The following is a 16,374-nucleotide window of genomic DNA, read 5'->3' as shown; positions in this document are numbered from 1 at the left end:
TATATATCATAAAATTTACCCATTTCAAATGTGTAATTCAATTATTTTTAGCAACTTACCACATGGTGCAATCATCATCATAAATCAGTTTTAGAACATTTTCATTCCCCCAATAAGAACTTGAATGCTTGTTTTTAATTAATTTCTATTCCTATCCCTTGTCCCAGGCAACCACTAATCTATATCCTGTCACCATAAATTTGCCTTTTCTGGACATTTCACATAAACAAAATCATACAGTATATGGTCTCTCTTGTCTGGTTTCTTTCACTTAGCACAGTGTTTTTGAGGTTCATCCATGATTCAGCATGTGTCAGCAGTTTGTTCTATATTATTGCTGAATGGTATTCCCTTGTATGGATACACTACATTTTTGTCCATCTGTTCACAAGCTGATTGACATTTGGGTTGCTTCCAGTTTTCACCTATAATGAATAATGCTGCTATGAACATTGGCATGAAATTTTTTGTGAGGATATGTCTTCATGTCTCTTGGGTAGATACTCAGAAGTGGAATTCCTGAGTTACGTAATAGTTTATCTTTAACTTTTTTTTGTTTACATTTTTATTTACTTTTTTTTTTTTTTTTTTACTTTTTTACTTTTTATTTACTTTTTGAGAGACAGAGACAGAGTGCAAGCAGGGGAGGAGCAGAGAGAGAGGGAGACACAGAATCCAAAGCAGGCTTCAGGCTCTCAGCTTGTGAGCACAGAGCCCAGTGTGAGGCTTGAACCCACAAATGCGAGATCATGACCTGAGCTGAAGTCAGATGCTCAACTGACTGCCACCCAGGCACCCCTATATTTAACTTTTGAGAATCTGTCAAATTGTATTCTAAAGTGGCTGCCGCATTTTACATTACTACCAGCAATGTATGGAGGGTTCCAATTTCTCCATATCCACAGACTCTTACTGTCATCTTTTTTGACTATGGTCATTCTAGTACGTGTGAAGTAGTATCTCATTGTGGTTTTGATTTGCATTTCCTTAGTGACGTTGAGCATCTGTTCATGTGCTTATTAGCCATTTGTATATAGTCCATGAAAAGTGTCTATTCCAAATCCTTTGCTCATGTTTTGGCTTATTGTCCTCTTAATACTGAATTATAAGAGTTCTTTGTAAATTCTGGATACAAATTCTTTGTCAAATATGTGTTTCACACATTCCCCCCCATTCTGCCACTTGTCTTTTCATTTTCTTAATGTTGCCTTTTTAACTGTAAAAGTCATGAATTTTGATGAAGTCCATTTCATCCATTTTCCAGAAATAAATCCTTATATTTATGGTCAATTGATTTTTGACAAATGCAATTCACTGACAAGAAGGTAGTTTGTTCAAAGATGGTAGTTTGTTCAAAGATAGGAACAATTGGATATCTACATGCAAAAAGATGAACTTAGATGCTCACTTCACGCTGTGCACAGAAATTAACTCAAAATGGCTCATAGACTTCAATGCAAGAGATAGAACAACAAAACTTTCAGAAGAAAACATGGAAGATAAACTCAAGATCTTCAGGTAGGCAAGGGTTTTTTTTTTTTTTTTATTGATTCTTGAATTCTTGTCTTGATTAAACACAAAATATATACGTGTGTATGTATTTATATGTGGTATGTGGGTATAGTATAGGTAGGTAACTACACAGCCATCTTCAGCCACAATGAGAAACTGTTTTACTGGGATTGTTGACTAAAGTTCAAATTATCAATGACATAAATATGTTGAAAATAATATGCAAAGGAAAAGTGGCAAGCCAGCCAGAACATAAAATCCGGAGCTTGGCAGGTGGAATTCAAGACAAAACTGTGTAAATGGCACATTAATCCTTTCTTCAAATACTATGCAACGTGCTTACTTACATTTCAGGCTAAGAAATGTTGATTACAGGCAGTCATTGCTGATTAAGAAGCCAATCTTCTAGGGGCACCCAGGTGGCTCAGTTGGTTAAGTGTCTGACTTTGGCTCAGGTCATGATCTCACGGTTTGTGGGTTCAAGCCCTGCATCGGGCTCTGTGCTGATGGCTCGGAGCCTGGAACCTGCTTCATATTCTGTGTTTTCCTTTCTCTCTCTGCCCCTCCCTTGCTTGTGCGCTCTCTCTCTCTCTCTCTCTCTCTCAAAAAATAAACATTAAAAACATTTTTAAAAATAAGCCAATCTTCTATAGAAAGATGAATCTCTATTAGCTAAGGAGATGCTACATACTCTAATGATTGCAATGATTTCATAATACTAACATGAAAGTCTTAAAGCCTATTGCTTTCAACATGTGTAGGAAGAAAGAAATTATTGTTGAAAAGTCATAAACCTAATTTGTCAAGAAGAAAATTTTAGATACAAAGTCTCACTTTTAAAGCTACTTTCTTCTATTAAATTCTATGGATCTCACCTAAAATTGTTAACAGCTAATTTCATGGTCAAATCGCCACAAGGGATACTCAAGGATATAGGCATGAATCTTGGCCACTTGTATTCACTGTGAGGCAGTCAGTGCCTTGTCTGTGTCCCTTCATGGCAATTGATGGAGCTTTGCTAAAGCCTAAAACTTGATTTCCTCTATTTCAGAGCAGTATTTGTTTTCAAAATATATTTCCTAATATAATTAAAACTGCATTACTGCTTATTAACATGTTAATATATTTTCATTGTTTTCAGGTACAACTGGTTATTTATATATCTACCTGTCCCTTTTAAGAAAGGTAACATGTTTTATTGTGCTTTTATCCCCTACATGAGTGGTTTTAAATCATCAGAGCCATTGGTCAAGTGTTGGAACCCTGCCTTCCAGTATGTGACAAGGGTTTTAGAACACAGTAAATATTTCATAAGTTTTTACTGTAATAAAGTAACTATTCATTTTTCATAGTGTAGTTTTAAAATTACATTTCAGTAGTCCCAAGGTCTAATGGAAGAAAATATACCATGGAATCAAACAAGTTACTAAAATAATATTCTAGGAAAGACATATAGGTGTATCATTATTGTAATGAAGGCTAACTAATGTTTCAATGCCTAGAGCCAAGTGCCAACTTTTTTCTTTCTTGAATACCTAGTAACACAATGTTCTCTCATTTATTCTAAAGAGATATGCTCTCTTCTCTTAGATTAGAGCCTCTATCTAAATCTCTTGGACACTTTAAAAATCAGACCTTTTAAATCCAGGATGAGAGAGACTTAGCTGAGTATAGAAACATAGCTAGAAGAGCCCCAAATAAGGTTAGCCTTGTTACCATTGCTATTGTTGCAAATGCCTTCTAATAACTACTTACCTCTTGAAAGTAAGTAGAAAAAATGTATCAGCTCATCAAAATTTCACATGAACTTGAAAGAGGAATGCTAAGTAGTGAAATAAATGAAGACAGCCTTCTTTTCAACTTTTGGGTAACGGGATGCTGGCAAAGCACATTATACTATGACATTTGCATATCAGATGAGTAAAATGATGCTTTACAAAAAACAAGTGAACTGGAAAACAATTCACAAATTCTTTTAAAATACTTTCCTTTTTGCCTAAGATATAACATAGACTGGTTCTGAATAATTTTCTCTTTTTTTCTGATTTTATTTTATTTTTAATTTTAACCTAGACTGGTTCTGAATAATTTTCTTTTTTTTCTGATTTAATTTTATTTTTAATTTTATTTTTTAATTTATATCCAAAATAGTGTATAGTGCAACAATGATTTCAGGAGTACATTCCTTACTGCCCCTTACCCATTTAGCCCATCCACCCTCCCACAAACCCTCCAGTAACCCTCTGTTTGTTCTCCATATTTATGAGTCTCTTATGCTCTTCCCCCTTCCTGTTATTATATTATTTTTGTTTCCCTTCCCTTATGTTCATCTATTTTGTCTCTTAAAGTCCTCATATGAGTGAAGTCATATGATTTTTGTCTTTCTATGACTAATTTCACTTAGCAAAATACCCTCCAGTTCTATCCACATAGTTGCAAATGGCAAGATTTCATTCTTTTTGATTGCCGAGTAATACTCCATCATATATATATACCACATCTTCTTTATCCATTTATCCATTGATGGGACATTTGGGCTGTTTCCATACTTTGACTATTGTTGATAGTGCTGCATGGGGGTGCATGTGTCCCTTTGAAACAGCACACCCGTATCCCTTGGATAAATGTCTAGTAGTGCAATTGCTGGGTTGTAGGGTAGTTCTATTTTTAGTTTTTTGAGGGACCTCCATACTGTTTTCCAGAGTGCCTGCACCAGCTTGCATTCCATGAATAATTTCCTTAAATATTATCTGCAGTGATATTTTCAGTTACAACCCTCCAGCCCTCCAGCCACCTGGAAACATTAAGTCCCACCTGGAGCCTTATCCTGTCCTTGGGGCCTGGGCTAGTACAATTGTCTACACTGGAGGAATTTTTGGAAGCCTTAGACTGGCAACTTATCTGTTCAGTATCAGCGTGGCCCTTCTGCTGATCCTGCCCTGATAGTATAACCTGGTTTCAGGCACTAAAATTTTATCTGGTTATTTGTAACCCAGCCTCCATCTTGAACCACTAGAAACTAGTGGATTCTTCCACTGTGATCCTCAGTCCTACCTTGGGACCTTACTTAATATACCAGTTGGTGCAATACTCCCTGTAATGTTCTGTGGGCTTAGTTTAGAGCCCTACCCTAGAACTCCAGTCTTCATGAGTTTTGTCCCCAGTATATGCCACCTGATAGCTATGAGACAGACTTTCCTCATGTCTGGATTTCTACTTATTGCCCACTGTTAGACTTTTCTAGAGATAGGTCCTATGCTTGAGCTAAATTTCTTATCCACAAACTAACCCATCTCAGTGCTGACTTCTAACTCTAATAGTAACTCAGGTAATACTTGTTTTAAAACATTTCTATTCAAACCAGCCAACAGTCATTTTTAAAGTGAACCACTAAATATACATCTGGCTGCTTGAAATTCCAAAAGAAAATATCCCATACCTGTCTGAATGAATCCTGATTTGTATCCATTAGCTGTGCCATTTTCTGGTGTCACAGTTGATGATACTGAAGAGTTTGGTTTCATAGAGTGGCAAGTGGCAGAGGATTGTCGGCTTCTACATTCTGGGAAGGAGTAAGAATTATATTATGGGAGGAGACCAATACTCTGTCAAAGCAGGTGATGAGAACACAATCCATAAAATCTCTAAAATAAACTACTGTTCCTTAAGTAGCAACCATGTTCCTTATTGGCGGTTTCCCCTCCTCTAATCCTGACTCCAACAGAATGTTCAAGATGGTGAATTCACTTTGTCTTCCTAGGACCAGATGACATGTTTAGAAGGAAAAAAAGAAAGAAAGAAAGAAAAAAGATCCGGCTTTTGTTCTTCACAGACTAGCTCCCAGGGGAAAAATTACTCATAACCAATATAATCATGCTAGTTTTATGGATAAGGCAGGCTAAAATATCAGTAATTTATTTTTTAAAAAAATAAGCTTTCAAACACCAGTTAACCTCCTGTCCAGGATCAATTTAGTGTGGAACAGGAATCTACATAGGTTGTCTTCAATATTCTCACCTCAACTTTAATTTATGTCCAAAAGCTGAAGCAAAGAAAAATTTATAGTCAGAGGAGAAAAATTAGAAATGCTCAAATTCTTTTTTTTAAGCCTACTTATTATTTTTGAGTGAGAAAGAACAGGGGAGGGGCAGGGAGAGAGGGGGATAGAAAATCCCAAGCAGACTTCATGCTGACAGCAGTGAGCCTGATGCAAGGCTTGAACGCATGAAGAGATCATGACCTGAACCAAAGGCCAACGCTCAACCAACTAAGCTACCCAGGTGTCCCAGAAATGCTTAAATTCTTATTACTCTTAGTTTGTATCAAAGGAAATAGGTACACAATATTCTAGGTGATTTCTGATCATGCAACACCAAGCTTCATTTTAGGTAAGCCAATATTAATGGAGCTCTAACATGATACTTTAATAATACTTTGAACTGAGTCAAGTAGATAGCAAATACTAAGAAACCATGTAGGGCTATAACTTCTAACTAAATTATACTACACGTTCCACTATGTTAGTTTTTAAAGGTAGCATGTGAAAAAGAAATATAAATGGTTGTAAATGACAGTTAATTATAGAGGGTCCTTTAGAGAGTTTCCAAGTTTATCAGATATATGCAAGGTTGGACACAGTTTTCTATGACCACCTTGGCTAGGATTTTCCTTGAAAAGCGATTGTACTTTGGCCTACAAGGATACCTCCACATTATGTGTATCATATGCATACATTTATATTGATGTTCTATGTCTGCATATCTGCATATCTCCATATCTGCATATCTCCATATCTGCATATATGGATACATATGCATATACAATCTTAATTCTAAAATAGCAACTTCTATAAATGTGAGCTTCAGACACCTGGCTGGCTCAGTTGGTAGAGTGTGTGACTCTTAATCTTGGGTTTGTGAGTTTGAGTCCCACATTGTGGGTACAGATTACTTAAAAATAAAATCTTTTAAAAGATTTTTTAAAAATGTGAACCTTCAAAAGCCATTCAGGATGATTGTGCCTGTCTTGGAACATGCAGCTATTTCCTAAGGAATTATATAATGTCATTTCAAATGCACCCAAGAGTAATTACAGTGGAAAACTCAGAGGAAAATCTGAAGTCATTTATAATTTGGATTTATTATGCTATTTCTTATGGTCAGGCCAAAATCTTGCACAGACAACAAATGGAAGCATTAAAGACAATTATTATATCATCTTTAATAATATAATAATATTGATAATTAAGAAAAATCTCAGCATCTAAGTAACTGCTCAAAAGAATAAGGATTAGATATTCCACTGCATTAGAACAATGAATAGAACTTGTGGTAAATCCTATCAACTACATGAAGATGTGAGATTTCAATTGGATTCAGATCCACAAATAAGTTAGTTAAGTTCTTCTAAACTTAAAAAAAAAAAAAAAAAAAAAAACTTTGCCAACTTAATAATGTGTTTTCCCCAGGTATTAAGGTATTATGAAGAAGCGTTATTTGTTCAAAGTATGCTTAGTTCTAATGAAAACAGAAAACTATATGCTTGAGAATTACCAAAGAACCTAAATAAAATAGAAAGAGCATCTAACCAGAAAAATGACACTTTGAGGTCCTCTCTAAGTGACAGAAAAGCTGAAAAGAGTCCTCCTGTACTCCACCCTCCCAAGAGACAAATATAAAGAGACATGCACTTTTTCTAAACCTGGATAGTCTCTATTAAAAATAGAAAGAAGTTGGGGCGCCTGGGTGGCTCGGTCGGTTAAGCGTCCGACTTCGGCTCAGGTCATGATCTCGCAGTCCATGAGTTCGAGCCCTGCGTCGGGCTCTGTGCTGACCACTCAGAGCCTGGAGCCTGTTTCAGATTCTGTGTCTCCCTCTCTCTCTGACCCTCCCCCATTCACGCTCTGTCTCTCTCTGTCTCAAAAATAAATAAACGTTAAAAAAAAATTAAAAAAAAAAAAAAAGAAAGAAAGAAGCAAGTCAAATAACCTGCCAGAGAGCTTCACATCTTTGGATAGTCTTCTGAACTTGGGATATTTACGTACATCATACCTGATTCTGAACCCCAGAAGGCCACTTGTCCTTACTGTAACATCCTCATTCCTTTCCCTTCCCTTTCTCTCCCAGAAGTTGACGCTACCTTTCCAGCAGATAAGAGGTCCCTTCGACAGTACACCCTGGGAGCTTCTGACTAGGTAGTACTTTAAGTGCTTCTGCTTCTTTGGCTGGGTGGTGAGCTTCAAGTTAATATGGTTGGAAAATTCTGTGAAATACCGAAATCCTCTTTCTCCACAGCCGATACAGTTTCCAGAAAACCCTGAAAGAAGACAAACCAAAGTTACTGGTGGATTTGTAAACTGATACAATACTTTTACATATGAAAAGTATAGAAATATTCAGTGTTTTTGACCCAATAATTTCCTAACCTCAAGGAAAAACACCAATTTTTTTTAGCAGAGTTATTTTATAATAGTGGAAGACTGAAAGTAATTTAAATTCTGCTCTAAGTTTAATGGCTAAGAAAATAGAGTGGATAGTAGCATGTGATAGAATTCATATAGTTGACATAAAAATATGAAAAAGTTTGCTTCTAGAGATGCCCATGATTTCCTTCCCACACACTCCCTTCTTAGAGAACTTGCTGGCACTGGTTCTCTGCCCTACCCACCATGTGCACTGTCACAGATGATTAGATTGTACTAATATCAGACCCAGTCTGGGACAGTCAGAGTCTCTTTCATGGAATTTTATTTTATTTGATTTATTTTTCAACTTAAAAATATTTTATTATTTGTTTTTTATTTGAGAGGTGGTGGGCAGAGGGAGAGAGAACAAGAATCCCAAGCAGGCTCCACACCCAGCATGGAGCTCGATGCAGGGCTCAGGGCCACAATCCTGGGATCATGAAATCAAGAGTCAGATCTCCAAAGGACTGAGACATCCAAGTGCCCCTTTCCTGGAATTTTAAAATAAATACAAATAGAATCAGTCAGATGGAACTGGGCCCTAAATTTGTAAGGTTTTGTAAAATTGGAACCCAAGTTGGGGGTTACCTCCAACCACCTGTCAGCTAAGGGATGGGAGAGAATAAATTGGCAACTGTGAAGGTTGTTTGCAGAGAGGAGGGCATGGACAGTGATGGGCAAGCCCAGGTACTGTCAACTTTCCAGTTCCTATGACAGCTAGCTGTAATTTCTCACACAGGTGCCCTGAGAGTCCCATTTCCTCTTTATTCACACCCCCCCATACTCAAACTAGCTTATTATCCCTTTAGATCAAACATCCAAACAATTCTCACTCAGATTATTCAAACAAAATAAAACTTTCAGTGACCTGCTTAGAGCAGGGGGCACAGAAAGAAGAAATGGAGGAGGCTAAGAGGACGTGAGGCTAACCTTTGCTTAATTGGAAATCAATCCCATAATACACAGAGAAAAGTCACACAGAAATAATGTGAGTTCCTCTGGTTGTGACTGAGGAGGAAGCATCATATGTACTGCCATGTAGTGAACAAGGACAAAATAGGTGTAAATGAGAAAAGGCATTCCAAACTCCATACGTACAATCTCTCTATATATAAATGACTAACTTAAAATCAATCCACTGATGAAGTGATACTCTTTTTAAACCCCTAAACCAACCTGTTATCTAATCAACAAAGATATAAAAGGAGAGAAGAGAAAGGCCACCAGGATTAAAGACAGAATATCTCACAACGTACCAATCGCAGACAGTCAATTCTGACAATCAATAGAAATGGCAGTCCAATTTATTATTTTTTCAACAATTACTTACTGAGCATCCACCTATATACCAGGCATGATGCAAAACTGGAAAAACAGAGATAGTCATATCTTCTGATCGGTTACATAAAATTAGTAATTTATATAATTAGTTTATTACTGTTACTTTATAGAAATATAAACATAAATTATTTAAAATATATTCAGAGATGGACTGAATTTGAGAGCATTTGGCTATCTGTCCAATGCTTTATAGCTACAGGCCAAAACCAAAAAAAAAAAAAAAATGCCAATTTTTTTCACCGAGTTCCCAAGCCATCTAATCATCCATTTCTCCATGCATCCATGCATCTAGCCAACAAATCCATCCATCCATCCATCCAACAAATACTTATATACTCTACCATATGCTAGGCACTCTTTCAGGTACCAGGTTTTCAGCACGGAGCAAAGGAGACAAAACCACTGCCTCCATGTAACTTACACTGTGGTGCGATTATCATGCCTTGACAAAACCACTGCCTCCATGTAACTTACACTGTGGTGCGATTATCATGCCTTGACAGAAAAGTGCCTGGCTTGCCAGGCAGATGTAGAACCCAGTAAAATAATATAAGAACATTTTAGTCAAAACAATTAAAGATGGTGCCTCCCAAAAGAGGCTTATCTGGTAGATCCAAGTAGTTCATAAAAGATTAGTGTGAGAATTAAAATTAACAAATTACTGAGGTGAGGTTTTATCTTTTATCTTTTGCTTATTCTCTGAGGTGAAAAGCAAGAGAATATACAAAGGAAGAAAAGCAAAGGATCTGGACAATCTTCAAAGAACAGAGATGGCGCATTAATGATGAGAATTAACAATATTAAAGACAAAGAATCCTACAGCTCATTTTTTAAACTCTGTACAGTTTCAGTATCAGTCTTCGTTCAAGAGAGATTTTATCTGCCCAAAGTTCTTGTCATCATCACAAAAAAATAATACCTCTTACAGCCAAATTACCTATCTAGTGTTTCTGTCAATCAAGTCTTCCAATTGCACAGTAGATTTGGGACACATGAATGAACTGCCAACTGGATCAATATATACTTTTTAATGTTTATTTATTTTGAAAGAGAGAAAGAGAGAGAGAATGAGTGGGGGAGGGGCAGAGAGAAAGGGGGAAAGAGAATCCCAAGCAGGCTCCATGCTTAACACTCAGTGCAGAGTCCGATGCAGGACCAGATCCCACAACTGTGAGATCATGACCTGAGCCAAAATCAAAAGTCAGACACCGAGCGAACTGAGCCACCCAAATGCCCCCTCAATATATTTTTTAACCAATTCCTTCACTCACAGTCTTTTGAATCAGCATAATTTATATAAAAAGTTTATAAATTGATATTGGAGTTCACTGGGATTCTAACATATTCGAAGCTTAAAATTTTTCCCACTATACTTTAATGCATACTAAAATAATCTATCATCAGTAAGAAATGTTGGATGGATATTAACATATAAAAATCTCAACAACATGCTTATCTAAGAGAAAAGTTCTACCATCTTGCTGTACTACACTTTCACTTGGAAAGTGGTTAGTAAAATATTATGTCCATTCACAAGGCTAGAGAAAGCAAACAGACTTCCATTTCTATAAAGGTATTAATAAATATGACAGAATGGCAGAATAATAACCATTTAAAGAGCAAGTGCTCTGTGCCAGGCACTGGGCTGGATGGGTTGCCTTATAAACATCATCTCATTTGATCTTTACAACCCTGAAAGTTAGGCATCATTGGCCTCTTTTTATAGATGAGAAATCTGAGACCTCATGAGCATAAGTAGCTTGCCCCAGTTCTGAAAATACTAAGTGGCAAATCTGGGATTTTAATCCTAGTTCCAACTCCAATGACCAAGATCTTTGATCTCATATTCATTATTATACACAATCATGGAATCTATTCTTCTTCTTCTTCTTCTTCCTCTTTTTAGAAACAGAGCGTGTAAGTGGGGGAGAGTAGCAGAGGGAGAGGGAGAGGGAGAGAGGGAGAGAGGGAGAGAAGGAGAAGGAGTGAGAGAGAGAGAGAGAGAGAGAGAGAGAGAGAGAGAGAGAGAATCTTAAGCAGGTTCCATGCTCAGTGCAGAACCCAATGCAGGGCTTGATCCCATGACTCTGGGAACATGACCTGAGCCGAAATCAAGAGTCGGACGTTCAGCCGACTGACACACCCTGAAAATCTATTATTCTGATGGTGTTTCTTGTATCCTTTCATGATGTATTCTAGGAGGATTCCTCTAGTCATGAAGAATCATTAAGCAAAAAGGCATCATGAGATATTTTTCTGTGTCTGTGGTCAGAGCCACATGTAAACTATTCCATCTGATGTCATGGTGATGCTTTTATTTATTTTTTAAAAGTTTGTTTGTTTATAGAAATCTCTACAACCAATGTGGGGCTAGAACTCATGACCCTGAGATCAAGAGCTGCATGCTTTTCTGACAGAGCCAGCCAGGCACCTCAATACTATGATGCTTTTAAAATGCTAAAAAGAAGTTTCCCCAAATTGTTATACCACAGCCAACTAGATTACTAGCTCTGTGTCTTAACATTTTTGTGCCCCCACAACACAGCCTAGTATGATTTTTGTCACATAGTACATTTTGAACAAAGTGTTGAATGAATGAGTGAACAGATACTTAGAAACTTCTTTGCTAATTTAGTCCAACTTATAAACTTTACCATTAGGCTTCTGTGTTAAACCATCTGCTCAATTTCACTAAAAGAAAATCATCATCTTTTTATGAAAGCCTATGGAAATTATCACTTCTTTTCCTATGAACCAAGAAAAAGCTTTGAATTATAAGTTAAGGAACTTTTATAAAGCATGGATAGGGTTACTTTCTAACTCAGGATACTGATGTATATATTTCCAGACTTTCTGATGACACTGTGGAACTAGGAAAAATGTATCAAACTAAACAAGTACAGTTTACGAACAATACAATTCTTGAATTCTTTGCCCTCTTTCCTTTCATTTTTATTATTTTCACCAAAGACATCTCATGTGCCATCTTGTCTTCTTAATTAAAAATAAATGCAGTCTTTATTTCCCATGATGTAAGGAAGCTAGGTTGTGAAAAAAAAAAAAAAAAGTCCAGACTCAAAGTAAAGCCAGAGAATAAAACAATTCTGAGATACAGTAATACATTTTACATCATATGTATATTCCTAGTTACTTTGGTTGAACTAATGCTAAATATAACATGGGAATCACATCAATCAAATATAGCTAGGAATGATGGGTAGTATGGAGAAACTACCAAAAACTTACAAAGCAGATAATCTGCAGCTGAATAACTGAGAGTTGACTGGACATCAGGTCTAGATCAATAACTCTGTACAGAGTGAATCCTACTTTGCTTTACACAGAATTAATTTTTGATAAATTGCATGCCATCCTTTAGCTTGGCTTGAAAAGGCGGCCTCTTCAAGGTGGGTGTTTTGGGAATGAATAAAAAATAAAAGCTAATTTTTAAGAAGTTACTAAAAGAAAAAAATGTTTCATACTTGAGTTAATTACAGAATTCCCAATTAATTCTGTGATCTAAAAAAAATCTGTGATAATTTAACATGTTTTTTTAATTTTTGTTTTTTTATTTGAGAGAGAGAGCGAGCGTTGGGCAAAGGGGCAGAAATAAAGAATCTTGAGCAGGCTCCATGCTCAGTACAGAGCCCCACGTGGGGCTTGATCCCACAACCCTAGGATCTTGACCTGAGTTGAAATCAAGAGTCAGACGCCCAACCAACTGAGTCACCTAGGCGCCCCTATGATAATTTAAACTTGTAGTTTAACTCCTTCTTCTTGGAAGGAATTTTATAGGTGTGAAATACTCACCTAAAAGTGCATTTTTCCCATGATCATCTGGTAGAAATCGCTTGTCTACAGCACACACGAGGATGTGTTCAGGCAGATTGGGAGACTTGGCCCCTACCAGGAGGAATCCTGCTGGGATGTCGATTTGTTCCATACAAAGAGATACCAAACGCAAATCCTTTCCTGCTTGACAAAAACCTAAAAATGGTAAAAAGGACACAGTAAAATGTTTAGAAAGGTCCTATCTCCTTATCACCCATCTGGAGAGTGGATTTGCCTATGGGAAATCCCATAAAGGCATAATCCCATAAAAAATTAAGGAGTAGATTATTTTTTTATGTTTATTTATTTTTTGAAAGAGAGAGGGAGAAAAAGAGCAAGCTGGGGGAGGGGCAGAGAGAGAGGGAGAGAGAAATCCCAAGCAGGTTCTGCACTTTCAGTGCAGAGCCCAATGCGGGACTCAAACTCAGGAACTGCGAGATCATGACCTGAACTGAAACTAAGATTTGGACGCTCAACCGACTGAGCCACCCAGGCACCCCAGGACTAAATTTAAAGTCCATATACTCCAACCTGAAGACAAATCTATCATACGTATCCCCTTCCCCCGAGTGGAGCTGAAAACACACAAAAAGGAGGTATTTCTGACAAGTTCAGCCAACATTTATGACTTTATATTTTCTGATCTACAAGTAAGCAAATGATAAATACACACAGAGCTTTGAAAAATGTATGTAATTTTTATGTGTGTGTAGTACAATATTTTTATACTTTCAAAGCAAGTTTATATCTATAAATGGTGACTGTCATAGAAGAGAGAGGCTTCCATTTCACATAGGAAGAGACTGCACTTCAGATGTGGCTCATAAATGAATGGGCCAGAACTAGAACTCAGAACCGTGAAGTCATTTTTGTAAGCTACAACAGAACAACACATAACAAAACCTTACATAACCACGTTGTGTACCAAAACATATTACACTAACTAATTAGTTCATCATTTATTAAAAATCACTTGCAACAGATGCTACCCTAGGCCTGGGGATAGAATTGAACAAATATATCCTCCCCCAAGAACCTACATTATAGTCTAATTGGAAGAATGTATAAGGAACCAATAATCACAAAACAATATTACAGAGGACAGCTATTTTCTACTGCAAAGCACCTATTTCACATCTTCTGGGAGATAATCAAACCTCCTTGAACTCTAATCATGTGATTCCTCTGGAGAATGGGGATATTCTAGACTGACAGGAGGTAGCACCTGATCCAAGCTGGCCACTATAATATCCCACCTTTCCAGTCACAGTTGATTAGTCAGGGACACCTGACATAAACTGGGACAATCAAAGCCTTTTCTCAAGGAATTCCAAACATGGAGCCAGAAATAGTATGACTTAGTTTGATCTGTGGCAGCTCAGTTCCTTGACTTGTGAGAGAAGTCTGTCAGCAGACAGGAGGCTCAAAGGGAATGTTCCAGCAGTGTGTGGACCCCCTGAAACCCAGCTGTATGTGCGTTTCCCAAGGTCGGATTGTGAAACCTTTTGCTTAGGAATTCTTTGAATAATATCTTCATTCTACCTAAAGCTAATTTCAGTTGGGTTGGGTTTCACCTGCAGCCAAAAGAGGGTAAATACAAGTATGAAAAATACTATTCCAGAGAGTTGCAGAAGGTAAACGATGGACACCTAAATCTCCACACACAAACCTGAGGAGACCATCATCACCCAATACAAAGTAGAGAAAGACCCTGCTAAATTCTTCCAGTATCAATTTATAGTATGATGTTCACCAAATGCCAACAAACAATTGGATGCAATCAGTTATTATAAGAGAAAAAAAATCCAAATATTGTATGAAGTTGTGGCGCACATAAATCTACCATGAATCTACTGCATGGTTGAGCTCATCAAACCTCAAAAGCAGACATAATGGAATTGGAGGAAGTCAACAGAAGAAAGAATAAAATGATAAAATAATGGGGCTCAACCATCTCAAGCTTATAGGCTCCCTTTAACACTAAAATAATTCAAATTTAACTTTTAGTGTTTGTTAATTGAAAAAAACAAAAGCAGAATATTGTGAATTAACAATTTTGAATGAATCTATATTTTATTAGTCACAATATCATCTATATTTATTTGAAAAATAGTTATTTATACATGCAGGTCGTATTATTTATTCAGTTTACACACAGTTTTTGGAAGCTATGGATACATAAAAGCCCTAAAAAAAATTCTGCTGCTCCCACCCCATTTAAGGGACAGAACTCAGGTTTGAAAGTGGGGAAATGATGATGATGGTATCAATGGCAGAAAAATTTATGGAGAACTTAATATAAGCCAGGCACGGTACTAACCATTGTACAGATTATTTTATTTAATCCTCTGAACAACTACCAACTCCTTTCCATAGATGGAGAAGTTGAGGCTCAGGAAGGTTAGGGAACTTGTGCAGTGTTATATAATGAGTTCAGTAATGTTCACGATGTAAGACATGGGAAGTTTGCTATATAAAGACAGATCAAGGGGTGCCTGGGTGGAGCCTATTTAAGATTCTCTCTCTTCTGCCCCTCCCCAACTTGTGGACATGCTTGCTCGCTCGCTCTCTCTCAAAAAAAGAAAAAAAAAAAAAAGAAATAGCACCTTTATCATGACTTGCTCCAAAAGGCAGAACACGTATCTTCCCAAAAGATGCAGATAAATTCAGTGATGAGAAGTTCATGATTGTCTATTGACAGAAAACAGGATGCGTGGGGAACTATCTCTGTCACTAAGAAGTAGTAACAAACCTTTCTACGACTTTGACTCACACCATATTAGAAAGAGTGGACTAGATGAAATGATAGTCTGTGCCAATTCATATGAATTTTCAAATTATTACCAGCTTTTTAGAACATCAGAGCTATATAGAACCTTAAGATTATCTGATATAGGATCTCTCAACAGGCAGTTATTAAACTCCCAGGGACTTACAGGTATTCCATGATACTTGAAGTTATAAGACAAAATCAAATAGTTACCAATTTCTAAAATCTAACAAATAATTATTCTAACATTAAAGAATGTTCTCAGGGGTTTCCCTGCTACACATAGAGGGAGAGTAGAAACCAGTTGAATGAATTCAGGACTCACTTGTTTGAACCCTGTATCAGTGTATGGCTTTGATTTTCACACAACTGTTTTTATTCTTAGCCATTTGTATTGATATTGTGCTTAATTTATACTCATCATACATTGTTGGTTAATGATAGGAAGCACTGTTTG

General features: G+C 36.8%; 1 protein-coding gene across 7 annotated transcripts in view; it reads right to left on the bottom strand.

The window, feature by feature from the left end:
* GREB1L (GREB1 like retinoic acid receptor coactivator) overlaps nt 1–16,374 on the bottom strand; it is a 174,567-nt gene that overhangs the window by 118,084 nt on the left and 40,109 nt on the right. For all 7 annotated transcript variants that reach the window (XR_006195366.1, XM_042911022.1, XM_042911025.1 and 4 more), the window contains 3 exons: nt 13,127–13,303; nt 7,651–7,827; nt 4,952–5,074 (listed from right to left, as the gene is read on the bottom strand). Coding sequence is in view for 6 of the 7 variants with exons in the window: in XM_042911022.1 (XP_042766956.1) it covers nt 4,952–5,074; nt 7,651–7,827; nt 13,127–13,303 (477 nt within the window). In the remaining variant the exon portion in view is untranslated. The remainder of the gene's footprint in view (nt 1–4,951; nt 5,075–7,650; nt 7,828–13,126; nt 13,304–16,374) is intronic.

The sequence above is a fragment of the Panthera leo genome, chromosome D3 (genome assembly GCF_018350215.1).
Source record: "Panthera leo isolate Ple1 chromosome D3, P.leo_Ple1_pat1.1, whole genome shotgun sequence".
Lineage (NCBI taxonomy): Eukaryota > Metazoa > Chordata > Mammalia > Carnivora > Felidae > Panthera > Panthera leo.
This window is presented reverse-complemented; position numbering and strand designations above follow the sequence as displayed.